General features: G+C 41.7%; 1 protein-coding gene across 1 annotated transcript; it reads right to left on the bottom strand.

The window, feature by feature from the left end:
* Positions 1-9,733: 9,733 nt before the first annotated feature.
* LOC121868629 (chitinase-3-like protein 1) lies at positions 9,734-24,206 on the bottom strand. Its single transcript, XM_042369462.1, has 11 exons — positions 24,146-24,206; positions 21,868-22,010; positions 21,377-21,529; positions 20,352-20,483; positions 19,715-19,972; positions 18,570-18,755; positions 15,649-15,777; positions 13,597-13,746; positions 12,781-13,185; positions 11,571-11,741; positions 9,734-10,272 (listed from the first exon to the last, which is right to left on the bottom strand). Exons 1-11 carry the CDS (start codon positions 24,195-24,197, stop codon positions 10,147-10,149), a joined length of 1,905 nt encoding a protein of 634 aa, XP_042225396.1. The 5' UTR covers positions 24,198-24,206; the 3' UTR covers positions 9,734-10,146.
* Positions 24,207-24,259: the final 53 nt, after the last annotated feature.

The raw sequence follows: 24,259 nt of genomic DNA on the forward strand, positions 1-24,259 counted from the left end.
ATCCCCAATTCAGAAACTTCTGGATCATTCACTGTAATTGTTCCTTGAGAGATAGACAGCAACTGCTAGATGATTTGAGATAGGAAATTGATAATTAGAACACTTGTATTGGTAAGTAAATGCAATGTGTCTCTTCACTTTATACATACAATATTTGGTCTCTTCAACTTCAACAAAGTATCATCTATACTACACCTGTCTGCATCTGAGTTGACGTTACTTAACCTATCTTTTATGTTGTATCGTATTTAGATTGGCCACACTATGAAGAAACAACGGACAAAGAACACCAATTCTGAAGAAAAAACACTTCTGATTGCGGTCACATCAATGAGACTTGATTAAATTTATGTTTTTTGTACCGACCACTACTGAGGAATATCCGTGTGACAAATGTGAAGCTCTACCAGAAACGATAATTTCCCACTTGCGTGTGCTGCTGACCTCTTTCATCAGTAAATCGACGAGACGAAGTACCAGAAAACACAACTAGCTCGCCGATGTTTGGAGTAATCCACCCGGCAGCGCTGGTGACTTACGTAAATGACTGCCAGTTGTTTATAAGTACAGTAGGGCCAGACAAAATTAGGAATACACTGTAAGTCCAAGCGTCAGAGCTTTGAAAAAAATCTGTCATGATGAGATCCGAGGTAAAAATGAAACATAAAATCACAGTTTTATGAGGCTGGAATGATAATGCCATCAAAGTCAACGTTGAATTAGATGTTATTGCTGAATAATACACATTTTTCTGTAATGGCGCTGATGGAGACCGTGTTGGATGCAACCCACTCAACTATGTAGGCAATACTTTCTGTTGTGTAACATTAACTAAATTTTATGTGACTGGTAAAAACGATTCAATCCTTTATGAAAAAAAATCATCTGGGCTGGTTTTTACTGTAAGACCATTAATGTGTAATAGAAAAAAAAGAGTTGGATCTGGTGCGGAACCCTGAGGGACCCCAGGATATACACAGTGGTTGTCAGAAAAATGTAAGTCCCGGCCTACATGCACTCTGGTCGGTCAGAAAAACAAAATATATTGGGACTCAAGGAAAAAGGCCAAGAGAAGGTAATTTGACAGTTGAGAATCGATGTGAAACTCAAGTGCTTTAGGAAAGTCAAGAGTAACTGATTCACTATTTCAGTCTATTAGTATAGACAGTCTCCCCAAACCCTTTCACTATGGGGACGCCACGTTTAATATTTATTCGGCCAACGCCAGACGGTTTTATTCAGCAGAGGCCTCCGTACACAAAGGGGGTTGGTTAATAGTGCCTCAACACTGCATACTTAAAAGCTGATAAAACGTTCCCCTCAATACTTGCACACGACGAAAAATAGCTGTATCAGCATGAACCTCCAGAGTGGTCAGTATCCCCGATTTTCTCACACCAGTCGTTAATTGTTGTAATGTTACTAAGTCTTTATTAGATAGACCCAGAGAACCCTAATGGTTCATACATCTTAACTGTCTTCAGTGCTGTTCTTCTTGCTCAAATAGTAGAGGCATTATCAGGTAGGGCTCAAACAAAATGCCATGCACCTCTTCTTGATCGATGGCAAAAGATGATCAAGTCTAGATCACTCCCACCTGTGTCTATGACCCGAGGCCCCATGAGTTAGGGTTAACTTCTCTCAGTCCCGACAATGCTAAGTCCTGAAAAATGTACAGCTGCACCTTTTCTACCGAAGACAGGGAAGGGACTTGCCCATCCGCATAAAAATGCAAAGGAAATTCCCATATTAACTATGACATTGAGTGCTTCGGAAGCTTCTCTGTCACCTGAGACACCGTCCCCGCCTACGCAATATGATTAAACAGTTGAAGGAATTTCCTCTCACGAACAGCTAAATTTCTAATGAAGTGAATTTCGTTAGGGTAGTCGAAATTCTCTTGGGCCTTCTTGGCTATACGCAGACTGTAATTAAGGTGAAAAGTACTGGATTTTATTTTTACATGTTTAGATTTTAAACAAGGAATTCTAAGATAGTACTCAGATGTTTTGAGAACCAGAGCTTTTCTAGAAACATTAAACACTCGCAATGAAGAGTCATATACAGGTATTTTACTAAACCACGATAATGCTTGAGGGTCACTGCATGATGGCATATTGGATACAGAGGCGAGGGTAAACACCTTTATCATAGAAACTATAAAATCAGATGAAGATTAGGAACCCCAGCTTATATCACCTTAAGATTAAACACCCTAACGCTACTTGGGGGGTGGATTAGGTTAGATAAAGTAATGTTAGGTTAGGACAGGTTAGCTTTATGAACGGTTAATCTTAATGTGCCTCATCTTTCACGCAGAACGAATATTAATACTTCGGTCAGTAGATAGAAGAGTTATTTGTGAGAAAAGAAAAGTGTGGCCCTGTTTTTGTTTATCACACCCCACTAAAGGCCCCAATCTTGTCAGCTGTACTTTCCCAACTTACACCTCAGTACAACCCTCCCTACTTCCCTCCCCTCCTCCTCCTCTCTCACTCTGTGTACACCCACCAAAAAAAGCCTTGTCTTATTTGCTTCAACAGCTTTGGTACACACAGTAAAAAAAAAAGTACCGCACAGATTATGTGCGAAACAATATGATACCACGGACGAGGGATAGTGGAATATGCGTGTTGGTCCTGTATTATGGTGGTAGCCCTGCTTTCCTTGTCCGAGTGTGTCCTCGCACATCTGTTGCCCTACCATAGGTAGGTGGAAACCTTTGCCATACAAGCGCGCATACCAACCCTCCCGGCACATCGGGGGATGTATGGATCATTATGAAAGAAAGCAGACAACCCCCCCCCCCGCTGGGCGATACTTTTTTTTTTTACTGTGTATAAGCAGACGCCATTTCACAATACAAGTTAACATGTTTATAGTATGAAATTATAAATCTTTTATCCATACACAGTATCTTGTTTCAGTGCCCTAAAATTGAGAAAATATGAAATAGTAAAATTTCTGATGTTGGCCAAGATGACAAACATACTGTACAGATCGGAATAATGAATAATTTTTAGCGAAAATATTATTAGTGTTTTTTTAAGTTATCAATAATGGGGATAAGCCCCATTTTTCCTTAACATAACGGTTATACAGATAGGTAGGTAGGTAGGTAAATCGGTATCTAGATAGAGTGGTGGATAGATAGGTTAGTAGATAGATAGATGGGTAGATAGATAGGTAAATAGATAAATATTTTTTATTAAAATTGTCCTCTGAATGAACATTGATTCAGCCTGTACTGGACATACTAAGGTAAGCAGCAAAGTTTACCCCAGTGTATTTAGTGTTAACATCTATCTACCTTAATGAGCACAGCATTAAGACTACAAAAATATCGTAGAAGATATTTTGAGGGCAGAGAAGTAAGTGGGGTGAGCATAGAGAAGTTGGGTGAGCATAGGGGAGGAGTGGGGTGAACATAAAGGAGTAGGGTGAGCATAGAGGAGGAGTGGGGTGAGCATAGAGGAGGAGTGGGATAATGAATCATGGGGAAGTTAACTTATAAGCTGAGGAGATAAACTGATGGTGACAACAGCTGGTGATAGTCCAACAACCGTCATGGGAAAAATCAACACGAAAACTGATAAATCATTAAAAAAAATGTGTTTTCTCTCTCTGGTATTTGGGGATACCTTGTAAATTTAAGGTTCTTATTGCCATTAAAAACTTGCTGATTGTGACCCTTAGAGATTTTTTTTTTCTTTTTTACCTTACAATGTGCTGTGCACTGTCTTGACCTTACTGTGTAATTCTTCAGCAATATTTTCACAGGGTCCCGGGTTTATGTCATCTGTACGTCGCCTCTTTATCGAACTTAAGATATTTTATCGGATGTGCACCTTCCGAAGTCTCAAGTAATGTAATCTATTTTGGGGGAGGGAGGGGAGGGGGAGGGAGGAGGAAGGAGAAAGGAAGAAGGAGAAAGGAAGAAAGAGGAAGGAGAAAGGAAGGAGGAGGAAGGAAGGAGGAGGAAGGAGAAAGGAAGGAGGAGGAGGAAGGAGAAAGGAATAAAGAAAGGAAGAAGGAGAAAGGAAGAAAGAGGAAGGAGAAAGGAAGGAGGAGGAAGGAAGGAGGAGGAAGGAGAAAGGAAGGAGGAGGAGGAAGGAGAAAGGAATAAAGAGGGAGGAGGTAGGGAAGAAGGAGGAAGGAGAGGAAGGAGAAAGGAAGGAGGGGAAGAAGGAGGAAGGAGGAGGAAGGAGAAAGGAAGGAGGAGGAAGGAGCAGGGAAGGAGGGGAGGAAGGAGAAAGGAAGGAGGAGGAAGGAGAAAAGGAAGGAGGAGGAAGGGAGAAAGGAAGGAGGAGGAAGGAGAAAGGAAGGAGGGAGGCAGAAAGGAAGGAGGAGGAAGGGAAAGGAAGGAGGGAGGAAGGAGAAAGGAATAAAGAGGGAGGAGAAAGTAGGGTAAACACATTGGGAAATTTTTCAGTAGGCGGACACGACCAGCTGACACCTCGCCTTTCGTAAGTCTGTACTGTACCCTCTTTTTGTGATTCGAGACTCACCATTACCTGCTGGTCCTCCTGTTCTCGGTATTGCCCCAACCCCTGATTTCTACCTTTCCCAGTCTTAACCCTGCCTCAGCTCTGTTCTAATCCTTCCTCCGTGTTAACCCCAGTCTCGTGATTGTCATACAACAACCACCTAAGATGAAATAACAACAAGTTCATTCAAAATATAACCAATAAACGATGTAGCGTTCTGGTACTCACTGAAAATTTATAAACTAGAATTAAAAACATGTTTGTAATAGTCTAATAGCCCCAACTATGGTAAAAAACTATTACTGATCATACTAACAACTTGTGTGAAAAAGTTGGATCACACCAATAATGTATCAGCAACTGAAGTATATGCCAAAAATCTCAACAAATTTAAGGATGTTATTCATGTGATTGGAAAGAAGAATACCATCAAGCATCACGAGAGATAATTGAAGAAAGTCCGACTTAACAATGTCGAGACTCAACTTTTCCAGCCCGGTATTCAATCTACTAATACTCTCTTCTAAATTACACACCTACCCGTTATTAATCCCTAAAACACGTCCCGTTATTACAATGATTTTTGTTCTTTACTGGAACCTCATATACACTCACATACAAAGGACAACTTAAAAAAATCTGCTTCCCACGTGTTGCAGCTATTAGATAAGATGGAGTTTAGAGTCTATCTCCCTGAACTCTTCCACTGTTCCCTACACCTCTACCAAACCTTTTCTTACAGCAATACTCCACTTTTCTTTTATAGGTCATATTTCAGTCAGTGTTTACGGTGTACGTGTGTCGGCTTACAAGACAAGGGCCCCACTTCCTTTCACAAACGCACTTATGAGTCCAGCCATTCGAGGGTGTGGAATTATCTACACCTTGGATGTTTTTTTTTCACTTCTAAAATATTGTTCGCCATGAAGCATCGGGGCAATCACTATTTTTCACTATTTTGATAATCTGCTGCCTTTCATTCTCCTCTAGCACGCCTGCGATTTTAGTGTGTTCGTACCATATAGCTTTTCTATAGAACAGAAAAAAAATCATTGTACTCTTATCTATAGATTACATAAAATTACGAGTGTCAGTATAATAATTGTCTCACAGTGCGGCAAATTCATCAATAGTGTTTTCTGTTGCATTTAGGTGAAGGTTTCTCGTGATGTTGCCAGGAGGAGGAAGAGGTCAATGTACTACTATCTGGCTGACACGTGAACCGGGTCCCAATCCCAAAAGGTCAATAATATAACCTAACCTAACTTAAGTTCATAGTGAGTCTCAGTCCTACCGAGTACCATTGCTTATAAGGCCCTGAATTTTATGGTTAAATTGGGTTAGGATTGGATGGCGTATATTAGGATGGGGTGCATTAGAGTGGGGTGCATTAGGATGGGGTGCATTAGATGGGGTGCATTAGGATGGGGCAGCATTAGATGGGGTGCATTAGGATGGGGTATTAGATGGGGTGCATTAGATGGGGTGCATTAGATGGGGTGCATTAGATGGGGTATTAGGATGGGGTGCATAGGATGGGGGTGCATTAGGATGGGGTATATTAGCATGGGGTATATTAGCATGGGTGCATTAATATGGGTATTAATATGGGGTATTAGGGGATGGGGTGCATTAGGATGGGGTGCATTAGATGGGGTGCATTAGGATGGGGTGCATTAGATGGGTGTATTAGGATGGGGTGCATTAGGATGGGGTATATTAGCATGGGTGTATTAGGATGGGGTGTATTAGATGGGGTGCAATAGGATGGGGTGCACTAGATGGGGTGTATTATGATGGGTGTATTAGATGGGGTGTATTAGGATGGGGTGCATTAGGATGGGGTATTAGGATGGGGTGCATTAGGATGGGGTGCATAGGATGGGGTGCATTAGGGATGGGGTATTAGGATGGGGTGCATTAGATGGGGTGTATAGGGATGATGTACCAGGATGGGGTATTAGGATGGGGTGCATTAGGATGGGATGTACCAGGATGGGGTGGATAGATGGGGTATTAGATGGGTGCATTAGATGGGGCATTAGATGGGATGTACCAGGGATGGGGTATTAGGATGGGGTATTAGATGGGGGTATTAGGATGGGTGCATTAGGATGGGGTGCATTATGATGGGGTGCATTAGGATGGGGTGCATTAGATGGGGTGCATTAGATGGGGTGCATTAGATGGGGGTGTATTAGGATGGGGTGTATTAGGATGGGGTATTAGGATGGGATGTACTAGGATGGGGTGTATTAGGATGGGGGTGTATAGGATGGGGTGTATTAGGATGGGATGTACTAGGATGGGGTGTATTAGGATGGGTGTATGATGGATGTACTAGGATGGGGTGCATTAGGATGGGGGTGCATTAGGATGGGGTGTATTAGGATGTGGATGTACTAGGATGGGGTGTATTATACGGGGATGTACTAGGATGGGGTGTATTAGGATGGAAGTATTAGGATGGGGTGTACAGGATGGACAAATTAGGATGGGGTGCATAGATGTGGTAATAGGATGGGTATTAGGATGGGACGTACCAGGATGGGGTGTAATAGGATGGGATGTACTAGATGGGGTGTACAGATGAAGTATTAGATGGGGTGCATTAGGATGGGTGCATTAGATGTGTGTAATAGATGGGGTGTATTAGGATGGGGTGTATTAGGATGGGATGCACTAGGATGGGTGTATTAGGATGGGGTGTATTAGATGGGTGTATTAGGATGGGATGTACTTAGATGGGGTGTATTAGATGGGATGTACTAGGATGGGGTGTATTAGGATGGGATGTACTAGGATGGGGTGTATTAGGATGGGGTGTATTAGGATGGGGGTGTATTAGGATGGGGGTGTATTAGGATGGGGTGTATTAGGATGGGATGTACTAGGGATGGGGGTGTATTAGGATGGATGTACTAGATGGGTGCATTAGGATGGGGGGGTGCATTAGGATGGGGCATTAGGATAGTAATAGGATGGATGTACTAGGATGGGTGTATTAGGATGGGATGTACTAGGATGGGGGTGTGTATTAGATGATGCAATTAGATGGGGTGCATTAGGATGGGTATTAGGATGGGGTGTATTAGATGGGATAACAGATGGGGTGTATTAGGGATGGGGTGCATTAGGATGGGGCATTAGGATGGGGTGCATAGATGGGGGTGTATTAGGATGGGGTGCATTAGGATGGGGTGCATTAGGATGGGGTATTAGATGGGGGGTGCATTAGGATGGGGTGCATTAGGATGGGCATTAGATGGGGTGCATTAGGATGGGTGCATTAGGATGGGGTGTATTAGGATGGGTGCATTATACGGGGTGCATTAGGATGGGGTGCATTAGATGGGGTGCATTAGGATGGGGTGCATTAGATGGGGTGCATTAGGATGGGGTGCATTAGGATGGGGTGCATTAGGATGGGGTGCATTAGGATCGGGTGCATTAGGATGGGGTGCATTAGGATGGGGTGTATTAGGATGGGGTGTATTAGGATGGGGTGTGGCATTAGGATGGGGTGCATGAGATGGGTGCATTAGGATGGGGTGCATTAGGATGGGGTGCATTAGGATGGGGTGCATTAGGATGGGGTGCATTAGGATGGGGTGCATTAGGATGGGGTGTTACGAAATCGTCCATTACTGTATCTCACTTATCTCTCTTATTGGATTAATACCTATGAATAGAAGTGAATAAAAACTCAAGCTTTATGTAAAACTTTATTTCAACGTTCAAAACAGTCTGAGATAAATGAGTTTAGGCACATCATTATCAAGGTGGAGAGTGAAGCAAGTGGTGGTCTTGTTTTAGTTGTATGATAAGTGGTAGTCTTGTTATAGTTGTATGCTAAGTGGTGGTCTTGTTTTAGTTGTATGATAAGTGGTGGTCTTGTTTTAGTTGTATGCTAAGTGGTGGTCTTGTTTTAGTTGTATGCTAAGTGGTGGTCTTGTTTTAGTTGTATGATAAGTGGTAGTCTTGTTTTAGTTGTATGCTAAGTGGTGGTCTTGTTTTAGTTGTATGCTAAGTGGTGGTCTTGTTTTAGTTGTATGATAAGTGGTAGTCTTGTTATAGTTGTATGCTAAGTGGTGGTCTTGTTTTAGTTGTATGATAAGTGGTGGTCTTGTTTTAGTTGTATGCTAAGTGGTGGTCTTGTTTTAGTTGTATGCTAAGTGGTGGTCTTGTTTTAGTTGTATGATAAGTGGTAGTCTTGTTTTAGTTGTATGCTAAGTGGTGGTCTTGTTTTAGTTGTATGCTAAGTGGTGGTCTTGTTTTAGTTGTATGATAAGTGGTAGTCTTGTTATAGTTGTATGCTAAGTGGTGGTCTTGTTTTAGTTGTATGATAAGTGGTGGTCTTGTTTTAGTTGTATGCTAAGTGGTGGTCTTGTTTTAGTTGTATGCTAAGTGGTAGTCTTGTTTTAGTTGTATGATAAGTGGTGGTCTTGTCATAGTTGTATGATAAGTGGTGGTCTTGTTTTAGTTGTATGATAAGTGGTGGTCTTCTTATAGTTGTATGATAAGTGGTGGTCTTGTCATAGTTGTATGCTAAGTGGTGGTCTTGTTTTAGTTGTATGCTAAGTGGTGGTCTTGTTTTAGTTGTATGCTAAGTGGTGGTCTTGTCATAGTTGTATGCTAAGTGGTGGTCTTGTTATAGTTGTATGCAAAGTGGTGGTCTTGTTTTAGTTGTATGCTAAGTGGTGGTCTTGTTTTAGTTGTATGCTAAGTGGTGGTCTTGTTTTAGTTGTATGCTAAGTGGTGGTCTTGTTTTAGTTGTATGCTAAGTGGTGGTCTTGTTTTAGTTGTATGCCAAGGGTGGTCTTGTTTAGTTGCACACAAGTGGTAGTCTTGTTTTAGTTGTAGCTAAGTGGTGGTCTTGTTTTAGTTGTATGCTAACGGTGGTCTTGTTATAGTTGTATGCAAAGTGGTGGTCTTTGTTATAGTTGTATGCAAAGTGGTGGTCTTGTTTTAGTTGCATGTGGTGGTGGTCTTGTTTTTAGTTGTATGATAAGTGGTGGTCTTGTTTTAGTTGTATGGTGGTCTTGTTTTAGTTGGTATGCTGGTGGTCTTATGTATGCTAAGTGGTGTCTTGTTATAGTTGTCTTAAGTGGTTGTTTTAGTTGTATGTTAAGTGGTGGTCTTGTTTTAGTTATATGATAAGTGGTGGTCTTGTTATAGTTGTATGCCTGGTGGTCTTGTTTAGTTGTATGCTAAGTGGTGGTCTTGTTATATTGTATGCCAAGTGGTGGTCTTGTTATAGTTGTATGCTAAGTGGTGGTCTTGTTATAGTTGTATGTTAAGTGGTGGTCTTGTTATAGTTGTATGCTAAGTGGTGGTCTTGTTATAGTTGTATGCTAAGTGGTGGTCTTGTTATAGTTGTATGCTAAGTGGTGGTCTTGTTATAGTTGTATGCTAAGTGGTGGTCTTGTTATAGTTGTATGCTAAGTGGTGGTCTTGTTATAGTTGTATGCTAAGTGGTGGTCTTGTTATAGTTGTATGCTAAGTGGTGGTCTTGTTATAGTTGTATGCTAAGTGGTGGTCTTGTTATAGTTGTATGCTAAGTGGTGTCATTGGTATAGTTGTAACTGACAATCGTGGTACAACTAACAAGAGATTGGCTCTGAAAGTCTTGGTAAAGTTGTAGGAATTGAATTAGTAACTAGGGAATGTTGCACTGTGAGGTGTCGACACGGGCAGGTATGTCACACATACTGAGCGCCTGATTCCAGTAGAGGCCATTGGCGCACTGCTCTAGGTGAGGTGAACCTTGGTAACACCGGTAGTACTGAAACAAGATGAATCTCCGGTGACTAACCCCATGGACCCCGGTCCTAATAGTTTCGAATCCTTATAAGATTAACAAAACTGGCAAATGAAGCTCCTAAATGAAAGAAAACAATACAAGTATATAGTCAGCCAAAGTACCAACGACCTCACCCAGGGTCTAGTACTCGCAATTTTACCTGGCAATACTTGATGGCTGTATGTAATAGTGATTGTGATTGGTGGATTTAATTTCGGCTATATCACTGTCATGATAAATATTAAACTATCCAAAGGTAGCACTTTTGTAATAATAAACTAATCACCGTTATTTAAGATATGACAAGTTTTCAAATGTTCGTATATTTGCTTATATAATGAAGAAAATAATATTAATGAATTGGCAATGCAACTACAACTATGGATGACAAGATTCTCACATAAAATCTCAAGAATACATATGTTCCACGTTTAATCTAGGGTGCTTCATGAAGGAATTAATGGTCTTCAGTAGATTCTTGGCAGTAGTCCACTCTAAAGGTGGATGTCACTAGTTCTGCTATCAGATGCACAAATATTTCTTAGTTTTGCTTTAGTTTGCTGGATTATATATTTTGTATATGTATTCCCTTCCTCCCTGAAATATTCACTAATCCTCTAGAAATGGAAGATGTAAGAAAGAACATAACACCCATTACCCATATACTGAGTGGCACAGAAATGTGTCTGTACTGGCGACACAAGGCTCTTATTTTCAGCTGCCTGACTCATCTCTAAGCTTCTTTCCTGACTGACCGACCGACTCATTAAGAATGTTTCCTCTCATACCTCTAGCCTGTTCATGCCACAGGGTTCTCAGTGTATCCCTGGCCCAAGTGCTATCGAGAGCTCCTCACCAATAAAGCTAAGGTACTCCGTTGTTTCCATTTTCCCGTGTGATTTTATCAAGATATATATATATATATATATATATATATATATATATATATATATATATATATATATATATATATATATATATATATATATATATATATGGCAGCTCCTGTCTAGAGTTACAACCACTCTGTCCTCCATGAATCTATCTAGCCTCCTTTTAAAACTTTCCAGGGTTCCAGCACTTACTACGGAGTTGCTAGGCTTGTTCCACTCGTCTATCACTATTTGTAAACCAGTTCCTTCCTATCTCCCTGCTAAACCTAAACTTATCCAACTTAAATCTGTTGCTACAAATCCTATCCTGCTCGGATATTATAATAACATCCAAACAATACCAAGATGACTACCGGGAGTGATCCCCAGTTGTGAGGAGGTTCTTACCTTGTCACAGTCGACAGCAGGGTAGTAGACATTGTCTACCTCGCACAACCACAACTTGCAGTGGGAGGTGTCGACGTTCTCCTTCCAGTTACAGATCATCAAGTCTTCATCGAAGAGCGTCCCGGGACCACACAACTCCAGCACGGCTTGTCCGTTGATGCACAACCAGTACTGTAATGATGTGGACATGGCTCAGTACTGCAATGTGTACGTGGCTAAGACCCAGTACTGCACTGTGTAACACTCGCTCCAAAAAAGTATATTTACGATTTTGTGTGAGACAATACAACACAACAGACAAAGGGTCTTGACAATCCTACTGAGACAACAGTACTCGCGGGATCATTTTAAAATTCATTGAGCCCCTCCTTATAGATAAATTTTGGAGCAACAACGTGACTCAAGACCCAGTACAGTATTGTGTACATAACGGAGACTCAGACCTGTAATGTGTATTTAGAAGGTGTTTAAAGACGGAGTTCAGTGCCTTTGATATTTCAATTGGTGGCAGATCAAATGGGCCACAGTCTTAATGGTTTGGTTTGGGTCGTTTGGGGATAAGATGGACAGGGACCCTTTGGAACTGTGACCCATAAGACCAGCATCCCCTCAATTGTGTTTTAGGGGAAACCTATTGTTGTTCGACTCGTCTAGGACAAAAACATGTAAATGGTCATATTTGCCATTGGCACTCTTACACATCTTACTATGAATCGTTGGTTGATTTCTTATTTTACAATATGAAAAGTTCCCTCTTTATGAGCAATATAATTAAATAGTTCCCTTGCGATGACCTAATACGGTAATCGCTGCAAACTTTTTTATCAAAATGAAACCAGTAAAAATACCATTTTTTTTTGCTTTCATGCGGCATACTGGCAGTACCATACCAACATTGAGTACTTCCCGATTGTCCAATGTTATCAGAACTTTTACCCCCTAAAGTTATTCCTAAATCGAAACTCAATAGGGTTTATATCTGAAGCGTCTTTCTCGTGTTATATAAGTGTGTAATAATAAAGTCGCACATTTTTTCAAATATCTGTATATGCTAATGTGGGATATGGATCGCTCAAATACCAAGGTGCTAATAGAAACCAGTCAAACGTTTTATACTGTACAAGGGAACTCTCAGTGGCATGCTGTATGGGAGCCTTTCAATCATCTGTCATATATGTCGGTGAAACAAGTACATGGGGTTAAGCATCACCTTGTTGCAGTCCTCGTGAGGGAACACAGAGCCATCGATGTGCTTGCTACAGTCTGGTCTTGGGTGCGGACCTGGGCCCTCGGTGGTGCTACTAATCGGCCTCAAAGACGTAGTGGGGTTTTGGGTGGTGGTAATGGGTTCTTGGGTGGTCGTAGTGGGATTTTGGGTGGTGGTAATGGGTTCTTGGGTGGTGGTAGTGGGTTTTTGGGTGGTGGTAATGGGTTCTTGGGTGGTGGTAATGGGTTCTTGGGTGGTGGTAATGGGTTCTTGGGTGGTGGTAATGGGATTTTGGGTGGTGGTAATGGGTTTTTGGGTGGTGGTAGAAGTAGATTCTTGGGTGGTGAAGACTGTACTCATCTCAGTAGTGGTAGCGATGTCTCCAGTCGGAGTGACGGCTGCACACTCCTAGAAAAAAGATATAAATTATACCGAGAAAACAAATAAGGAAAGCTCCATCGTACAGCAGAGATGAAACAAACTTTCCCCACTTGTCGTTAAAACAATCTGAATAACCTCATAACACTGCCGATGAACTTATTATTTATCATATATCCAGTTTGGATTATATGTAAAACTGGTGTAAGTGATTCTACTCAGGGTTAAGTCTACCCAGGGTCAACAGAAACAGAACAGGTGGATAAACATGAATATATTTAGTTGGCAATGTTGTGACGGTATTTATTGCCATCAACAGACCTGAAACTTCAGACAATAAGTGACTTTGTGTATAAATGTATACGAATCATAAAATACAATTACTTCATAGAATACATTAACTTCACACACATCAGTAGGAGTCTCTCATAAACAACTCACCACAATTTTTCCATCAGCAGGAGTACTGAGAGCTCTCTTCATATTCTGGATGAGGTGGAAGGGTTCATCATAGCAGAGCGGATGGAAGTCGTCAGTGTCCAAGGTCCACACCAACACGCCTCCGAGGCCCATGTTCTTGGCGTAGCGAGCCTGAGCCAGACATAACATTTCTAAATTGATGATATTGATAAATAAATATATTTTCCTTGGTTGACCTCGAGGCTTAGGGATATACAGCTCCTCGAAAAAGACAAGACAGAACAGATTTCACGAAGGCGTTTAAAATCCGTAATAAGTTTAACAACATAAAACCTCCAAAATACATTCAAGCTGCTAATTGCTACACAAGTGATAGGTTGTCGGTTCAAGCTGACCAAGACGTTAAGCAGTAAATAAATTACAGATACAGATATATATATATATATATATATATATATATATATATATATATATATATATATATATATATATATATATATATATATATATATATATATATATATATATATATATATATATATATATATTTATTCATCTTCATTCAATGATAGAACTACGAGTATAACAGTCTATTTAAGGACGCGCAAGAAGGAAGAACAGAGTAAAAGTTTAAAATAACTTCGGATAAGATAACCAGGAAGAGAGGGAGACTTATAACAAGCCTCAGGTTGACTTGAACAAACGAGGTCATGAGCCGCTAGGTAAATAAATAGTGTATGTAAAAAACGTACCTTCCTTTAAGGTAAAGTCCCACTCAAGATATTTACCTACAAATAATGAAGGTACTTTCCTAGTTTAAAGCCTCAATAGAGGTTCTTTACTTATCCAAAAGCCTAAATAAAGAAGTACATGTTGAGTCTTGTTACTTAAAGAGTCAGAATCGTTTATAGTGCAACAAGGATCAAGGCGGATCTGTGCAGCATCTCCGAATAGGGAGGTAGAAATTTGGTAAAATACAATAGTAATAAAACACAGTATTTACCAATTACACTTTGCAAATTAGATGATCTCCCACCAATCACATTTCCGGACGCATTCATTTTGCCAAATTCTAAAATAGATATGCTAGGTCTCACCATTTTCTTTAATATGTCATGGGAGCTACACATCCTCAACATTGCTAAAGCTGCCTCCCGAAAGCTGGTAATGCTGTACAGATGCCGTAGCTACTTCACTCCTGAGCAGTTGCTTCTAGTATATAAGGGAGTCATTCGTCCTAACTTGGAGTACTGCTCTCATATCTGGGGTGGCTCTTCTTTTGTCCAACTGTTAAATAGGGTGGAATCAAAGGCATTTCCTCTTATTAACTCTCCTTCTTTAGTTAATAATCTTTCTTCCCTTTCTCTTCGCCGCAATGTTGCTTCACTCTCTCTCTCTTTACAGGTACTTTAACGGGCAATGTTAGGTGGATTTGGCATCCTGTGTACCACCGGTAAGGCCGTGGGCTGGTAACACTCGTCTTGCCCGCGGTGCCCACCTGTGGATGTCGGTCACACTAGAATAACCCGTTATAGTACATCCTTCTTTCCTCATACAGCCAAAGTGTGGAATGCTTTGCCTTTTTCTGTGTTTCCATACTCATACAGTCTTTCTCATTTCAAAAAGCTGGTTTTCCGGCATCTTCGTGATATAGATTAATATAATCTTTTTCTTTTATATTTTTAAATTCTCTTTACTTTTAATTCTTCGCCCCCTAGGCCCCATTGTGAGTCGATGACCTGTGCCCGGGTGGGCTATTCCCCGAAAAAAAAGAAAAAAGGAAGGAATATCTTTTATTGGTGAAATTCAGTTAGATAAAATAACACGTCTAAACTTACTTCCCGCAGTTATTACTTTTGCCTTTCAGTAAATTTCTTCTCTAACTAGCTACACCTTCATGATACAGACATACCATCCCCTTAACGTTAAGTGTTTTATATATACATAAGTTAATATATACACATACCCTAACACAAGGCGTCATACACATTTCCCTAATACAAGGTGTCGTACACATTTCCTTAACTCAAGGCGTCAAACATACTTCTCAAGCACCTACTAAGAGTGACTCACCTTCTCGTAGACGGAGTCCTCGTCGTCGAAGCCGCACCAGATTTTGTCCTCGGGGCAGTAGAAGTAAGGCTCGTGAAGGGCTGGGTCGTGCACGATGGAACAGTCCATGCTCAGCATCCTTTCACAGATCTGTGTCAAGACAGTGTATGCAGAGGTATCAGTATGTCCAGTTATGCTAGATCAACTTCGGGGTCTAAGAGCCTTATTAATAGAGTAAACACTCTGCTGGAAACCTGTGCCAAGAACGTACACCAAGCAGGTGGAGCATATTGAGTCATAAGCCAAGTCAATCTCGAGGTTACCATTATCTCCCTTCTTCACTCATTGTTCTCTCACTAGCTCCTGCATTTTCATCCTCTTATAAGGAGGAGAGATGACAAAATGGAACTACGAGAAGACAATAAAGAGTTTAATACAGTATATATGAAATAGATGATAACCTGCAAAAGGCCTGGGACACTGACCTGACAGCAAGCAATTTGACCAAAAGTAAACTATGCCGATTACCAATTGGAACTTTTAATATTGGAGCCAGTGGAGGAAATGCTTTCGTGGATTTATTGCACGGAAAACTCTAGTATGACCGTAGCTGAAGTCACTGCCCCCTGTATCCGTATACTGGTTAGATCAGTGGTTCTCAACCTTGTTTGCCCCATGCACCCCTTTCACCATATGTCAGATTGTCATTCTCCCCTCCTTTCCAAGATTGTCTGCCTCAAAAAGTGCATTCCAAATAATATGCATATAATACTGAAAATCCTTTATTTTTTCCATATTAGTATCAGTTTCCCCGAGCCCCTGAGGGGGGAAATTCCCCCCCTGGTTGAGAACCCCTGGGTTAGATATTGATTTTTTTCACTGTTAAGGTCTTCAAAGGCAATGCCTTATCTCACAGAATTTCGCGTAACATTCATCACAGTCAATTGTGGAGTAGGTGATTTATGCGTTATTCTCGTCCTTAAACTATAACTACTAAAATGGGCTGTGTTCAGTATTACAAAAAGGTCGTCTTGAGAAGTTTGGTCAACATTATAAGTATATTTTCTGTTAATATGAAATTGATCAAAAATTATTACAATGTGTTCACCTTTTTTGACAACCATGTAACTGTATCTAAGTAATATAAAGGATCCCTAAGTTGATGATGTAACTATTTAATTTGACCATATGACTGTACCTAACTTAATTGTGATCATACCGAACTTGACCATACGACTACTGTACAGTTACCAGTGTATTCTGGGTTTCCCGATTATGTGGCACAAACGGACGGAGGCATGCACACCGAGTGGAATAACCGGGACCATAGGTTACGAAAATTTGTATGGGTTAAAGTGAAACAAATAGGAAAAAACGCACAGGTGCTGTAGAATAAAGAACAACAATATATTCATATTTATACTGCCCGGACTGTACCACAAACCGGGAACTTCACAGGGAAACTTAGAACAGGAAATAGTAAATACAGTACACCATACACGGGGGAAATCAACACGGGAGAATTAAAAACGTAAATATAGAAACTAGCTAAACACAAAGTAATAGATCAAAATGCAACAAAACTTTTAAGGAAACCAATGTAAAGACAACAACAACAGGGCAGAGCAGTAGTGTGTCAGATGGTGGCGGAAGAAGGGTGCGGGTAACGCAGGGCGTCGAGCGCTCGACGAGTTGCAGGGCAAATGGCTTAAACCCCCAAAAAAAAGAAGATACATCATAATACTGTATATAGGAATATCATAGCTGGAAGCCATATAGTAGATAACATGCTGGATGTTGCCCCATAATTAAATATAAAGTAATGACATTGTAGAATAAATGAACTTGGCTGAGAAATGTTATTAAATATCTGAGGTAAATTAAAAATTAAATTCATTAGTGATCGGGGCTCCCCAAAGTTGCTTAAACTATGGGTCCCTTTGTTCCACAGTGTGTGTGTGTGTGTGTGTGTGTGTGTGTGTGTCACCGACGCTGCCACATAACCGGTTTAGCCTGAACAGCCTGTGACTGAATCTAACTTGACCGTGTGAGAGGAGACTCCATACCCCGTGTCTTCAACTGTAGGGAGCTGAAATTATTTACAAAATTGCACGTGTATCGAGCAGTGGACCTCCCCACTATGCTGTATGGTAGCGAAACATAGGTCACATACAGGAGGCATCCCAAGGCACGTGAAAACTTTCACCAACTGTAGCTATGTTCCATCTCCGACTTCACTGGGAAGACAAGAGAACAAATGCCAGTATTCTCTCTGACACCAACTGAAGGAGCATCCATATCCATGAACAACTACGTTGGACTGGCCATGTTACCCGCATGGACGACGGTAGACTGCCAAAGCAGCTCCATTAAAGTCACCTAACGAATGGTAAACGTAACGCTGCAGGACAACGGAAAAGGTACAAGGATAATCTTAAGACGAACCTGAAAAAGTGCCAAATCGACCCCCCTACCTAGGAGACGATTAGTCCACACAGTAACACTTGGAGGAGCACCACACGAGGTGTCAATAATTTCGAGTCAACCCGACTGCATACCTAGGCAGACAAGCTCCAGCGCCGGAAAGAAACGGCTGCCGCCCCTCCCGCACTAGATGTAATCCCCCACATGTGCAACATGTGGACGATCCTGCCGATCCCGTATCGGCCTCTCGAGTCATCTCAGAGCTCACCAACGAAGGTGACATCCTTAATAACTCATATTATTGTATCATAGCTGGGAGATCGTCATACCCGATTCTAAGGGACAGCAAAGTAGTAGTAGTAGTAGTAATTCTCACCCATCAGAAAACGTTAAAGCCAGAGGTAAAAACCAATTGTATATGGTGACTTTACTTTGACCTTGCTTCCTTGTGAGGAGTAGGAGGAGTTGGAAAAGGTTGCGTTGGCCTCGTATAGTAAGTATCATGGCAGGCACTGTACCTCGTTAAAGCCCAAGGTGCCTGGTAGTCTGATGTATGGTCCTGGTGGTCCTGGGTTGCTTGCTGGGGCCAGCATACCGTGGTCGTGGATGCTGTCTAGAGTGAAGCAACGGCCATACGTCGGAACTCCCATCACGAGCTTCTCTTTCGGCATACCGTGTTCCAGGAAGTAGTTGATCGTGTACACCTGCAACAAAAACACGAACTTTTACCCCAACACTTGAAGCAAAGACAACGCCTTTCCTGTAGCACTGGTACTAAACACTTGCAGCACTGACACTTTGCCTAGCACCTGTAGCACTGACACCTTGCCTAGCACCTGTAGTACTGACAACTTGCCTGACACCTGAAGCACTGACACCTTGTCTAGCACCTGTAGCACCGACACCTTGCCTAGCACCTGTAGCACTGATGCTTAACACCTGTAACGCTGACACGTTGACTAGCACCTGTAGCAGTGACATCTTGCCTAGCACCTGTACCACTGACACCTTGCCTAGGGCCTGTAGCACTGACACCTTGCCTAGCACCTGTAGCACTGACACCTTGCCTAGCACCTGTAGCACTGACACCTTGCCTAGGTCCTGTAGCACTGACACCTTGCCTAGCACCTGTACCACTGACACCTTGCCTAGGTCCTGTAGTACTGACACCTTGCCTAGCACCTGTAGCACTGACACCTCCCACCTGCTGTAGCACCTGTAGCACTGACACCTTGCCTAGTCCTGTAGCACTGACACTTTTGCACCTGTACCACTGACACCTTGGTCCTGTAGCACTGCACCTTGCCTAGCACCTGTAGCACTGACACCTTGCCTGGTCCTGTAGCACTAGCACCTGACACCTTGCCTTGGACACCTCATCTGTAGCACTGACACCTTGCCTAGCACCTGTACCACTGACACCTTGCCTAGCATCTATAGCACTGACACCTTGCCTGACACCTTGCCACCTGTACCACTGACACCTTGCCTAGCATCTATAGCACTGACACCTTGCCAAGCACCTGTACCACTGACACCTTGCCTAGGTCCTGCAACACTGACACCTTGCCTAGGTCCTGTAACACTGACACCTTGCCTAAGACATACAACAATTTATAGAAAAGTAAACAAAACCATAAATCAAAAGCCTAAGTAGACTAACCACGTTGAAGTAGATGTTGATCCCCCAGTCGAGGTAGTAACCACAGAGAGGAGCATTATGATGGGTAAAATTATCCCAGGCACCGTGGTAGTCGTAGGTCATAATGTGCGCCTGGTCCAGTAGGGACGCGATGGCTGGTATGTCATAGGCGGCGTCCATAGTTGGCTTGCCCTGCGCCAGCGCCGCCGACAGTAACAGTGGAGGGTTGAACTTATGGAAGGCTTCCCTCAGCTCAGACAACAGTGTTACGAAGTTCTCCTGGAAGAAGAGGGCAGGTGAAGGGGTGCAAACGTCAATGCTTGTTCCTCAACCTACTGTCGCTTTGTATTAGTGTCCCATGAACCTGACCTCCCTGTGTTTTTCTGACCCACCACGACCCTCATCAACCCACCAAGACCCACCACGACACTATGGTCCACCACAACCCACCACGACCCACATTGACTATCTTTCTCATCAGATGGAAATGTCGTACCATGAATGCCTCTCTCTCCCTCAGGCCTTACACGACCTACCATGCCCCAAAATGCCCCTTCATACTATACCATATCCAAGCAGCGTGACCCACCACCTTGACCCATCCTACACCACCATGACCCACCCTATTCCATGACCCTCCCTGCTCACCATGACCCACCTTATCTTCAGGAATACCACCACGAGCGGCTGGATACTCCCAGTCGAGATCAAGGCCGTCGAAGCCGTGTTTGTTGATGAGGAAGATGGTACTGTCAATAAAGGTCTTCCTCTTGGCTGGGTCGTCGGCCATCTGCAACCACAACACACAGTCAACACTAATGACTCTCAAACACTACTACTTCTCTCGGTCACATTTTAGTTTTGGTCATCCCTGTATTTAGACATCCATACTCTGTGATTTCCGACTGATATGAATGTCCAAATCGTCCAAAAGACATCAAAAAACATCGGAAAAACAGTTTAGATATCTAACATAACCTAAACAAATTTCTAAGATTCCCCGGATGACCGAAACTAAAATAAAACCCTAATTTATCTGAAAGTGTAAATTAATTTAAGGAACCTGATGTGTATGTGTAAGGCTGTGTGATTCAATAGTGATTGTGATTGGTGGATGTTTTCGGCTGTATCACTGTCAGGATAAATATTGAACAAACGAAAGGTAAAATTTTTATAATACTAATCTATTCATTGTTATTTAAGGTCATGAGAAGTTTCCAAATGTTCGTATATTTGATTAAATAATGAAGAAAATTATATGTGAGAATCTTGTGGCAGCTGTGGTTGAGTTGCCAATTCATTAATATAATTGTCACGCAATTCCCATTTTATTCTGGCTACCGCCAGACGATTTTATTCAGCTTAGGGTAACCTCCCGCTGTGAAAAGGTTTAATAACAATGAATAGATAATAATTAACTATTCTACCTTTGGGTTGTTTAATAATCATCCTGACAGTGATACAGCCAAAACGGATCCACCAATCACAATCACCTTTACATACAGCCTTCCTTTACCAAGTATTGTCAGGTAAAATTGCGAGCACGAGACCCAGAGTGGGGTCAGTGCATCTTTAGCTGACTGTACGTGCGCTGGTAGGTATAAGACCAAGCAATGGTTTATAAGAGGGATGATGTATCAGTATAAACGTTAATACTGAAACATAATAAAAGACAAGACGTACCACAGAATAATCCTCGGAACCCTCACGCCAGCCGCCTACGCCCAAGATGGTCAATAGTTTCGGGTTCTGTTTCTTGAGGGCCACGAACCTGTTATAAGCGCACCTGCTGCCACCCTCTTCGTCTGGGCACAGCTCATTCCATGGATCCAAAACCTGTAGTTGAAATAATATGAGAACTTGTTGAGGAAGGAGTTATTGTTTTCGAAGATCATTATACTGGATGCTATGGCGTCCTAATAAATCATCAAATGTTATGGTGTCTTTACTAGGTATCATAATCTATGGTATCCTAACTTAGCATTATGGTCTATGGTGTCCAAGCTAGTCATCGTAAGCTATGTTGTCCCAATTAATCTTCATAATCTATGGTGTCCTAAGCTATGGTGTTTGATATGTGAAATAATCACTTATGAATCAGGTTGAAATGTAGACAGGCTGAGATGATTATGAGTCAGGCCTATGTGAGAATAAACAAGCTGAAGAATGATTACCTCAACGCTCCAGGTGTAGTTACTCAAGCCAGCGAAACCGAAGACCAGGTGAGTACAGAGCTCCGGGGGGATGTCGTCCACGTCGAACTTTCCATTACCCGGCCTCCACACCGCCCACGACGAGAAGTAGCATACCAACTTCTCTGTACGTGGGAGAATATACTGTAAGTGGGAGAATATACTGTATGTGGGAGAATATACTGTATGTGGGAGAATATACTGTAAGTGGGAGAATATACTGTATGTGGGAGAATATACTGTATGTGGGAGAATATACTGTATGTGGGAGAATATACTGTACGTGGGAGTGTTAAATGAACTCCTATTTCTATTGGGTTCACAACTAAAATAACTATTTACCGTGGAACGTTTTCACACTGGTCCATCTCGATATTGTTTAACTTTCACACAACCATGAAATCTGAAGAATTTTATGCAAGCAATATATAGTTTTCAATAGTTTAGACAATTCTAAGACACTTTTCGTCTATGGCATTTTCCTCGCAAATAATTTATATACTGTATACCGGGGGAGGGGGTCTAGAGGTGAGATGGGTTTAGGTTAGGTTAGCTCATTTTAGTTCATTTGCGAGGGAAACGTCATTGAATAAAAGTGTCTTGGAATTGTCTAAACTATGTATTGATTGTATAAAATTTTTCAGATTCCATGGCTGTGTGAAAGTAAAATTTTACATCCATCTCAAATATGGGTGAAACAATAACCAACGAATAAAATAACTTGATATAATTAAGTTACGTATTTACGATGTATTCTAGAACCAACAATAACCAATAGGAGATTTGTTCAGTATGAAAATTTACCCGTCGACACAACATAATACTATTAAAGCAATTACAATATACAATACTTAACGTAATGGAGCAGGAACACTATAAGCGAAGACAGTTCACACAATGTACTCATCACTATGGAGGAGAAGGAGGTGAGACCCGCAGGCGCAGCCGGTAACCATACTGTCCACAATCTGACTGACGTTTATCGAATGAATGAGTCGATTCGAAGCAATAATAAAAGCTTCGACTCCTCCAATGTGGTCTGTAAGATGGGTGTGGTGAGGCTTGGCAGTCCCCACCACACTTTTGTCTCTAACCACTAGATGGAATTATCTTCCGGAAAATATTGTGGCTTGCTGCTTGTCCACATAGGTAGATGGATACACGTATTTAATACACAAATAAAAGTGAGAAAACTAAACCTCTTACACAAATGATACACAGTCATCATACACTAGCACGATTACCTGATTCCCCAAAACAACAAATTACTAACGTCCGAATATATATGTGAATTTCAACTACCGAGTGTCATAACAGCGGTACGAGTATATACCGTACGTGGGAGAATATATTGTACGTGGTAGAATATACTGCACGTGGGAGAATATACTGTACGTGGGAGAATACACTGCACGTGGGAGAATACACTGTACAGTCCCTAACTAGTGTCCGGTCGCCTCTCCTGTTGTTCCATGAACCTCGAGATTCAGACTCATGAATCCGAAGCACCCGTGGAATGAATAATGTATCAATCTACTGCTTCTGGTTCAAGAGTCTGAATCTCGGGGTTCATGGAAAACCAGGAGAGGTGACAGTACATTTGTTGGCGACTGTATTGTACATTCACTAAAAATATATTCTGCATCCTTGGCTCTGAAACCATCCACAGCAATCACTGCAACAGAAGCCGTGATGAGTGTTATCAGATTTCTTGGTCTGTGTGTCATATTTTATAACATCTTAACGGTGCAGAATAATCCCTTTACTGAGTGTACGTCTTGGTCACCTCTAGGTGGAGTGGTCATTATAGTTTTTTTTTTTTGTACACTGTCATCGGGGTTCCCCCTGAAACTCGAGGTTTGAAAAGCAGATCATAGAAATGAGTAAAAACTTTATGGAACATCGATCACAATATTAAAGATCATTTGTGTGTAGACGACCACCACGACACCACACCATTACGCATTTAACTAAATGACTTTTTATAGAGCTGGATTTATGATCCGTAAGGATGATGTTCCTTGTATAGTTTGACCATTTCGTGTTTTACACCATGTGACTGTTCGATCCATGTTATTTTCAGTCCTGCTATGAAGTAATATGGTTTAGCTTCATCTCGGTGTTTCATTTTCTTGCGTCTGTAGAAAACGGACTTATTGTGGTATAACACTTTCATCTGAGTGGCTGTCTGGATGCTGGTAAACTTTCCTTGTGAGGAATATGACTCTTGATCCATACAGTTGTGTCTCTCATAACTTACCCGCCGAGACCACCCCGAGACCAAAGACCAGCAGCAGACCGAGGAGTCTCATCTTGAGGGATGAGATATTAATGAGATGTGAGTGACCCCCGGAACCCCTTATATATAGGGGTA

This window comes from Homarus americanus, unplaced genomic scaffold (assembly GCF_018991925.1).
Source record: "Homarus americanus isolate GMGI-L3 unplaced genomic scaffold, GMGI_Hamer_2.0 scaffold59495, whole genome shotgun sequence".
In the NCBI taxonomy this organism is placed as follows: domain Eukaryota; kingdom Metazoa; phylum Arthropoda; class Malacostraca; order Decapoda; family Nephropidae; genus Homarus; species Homarus americanus.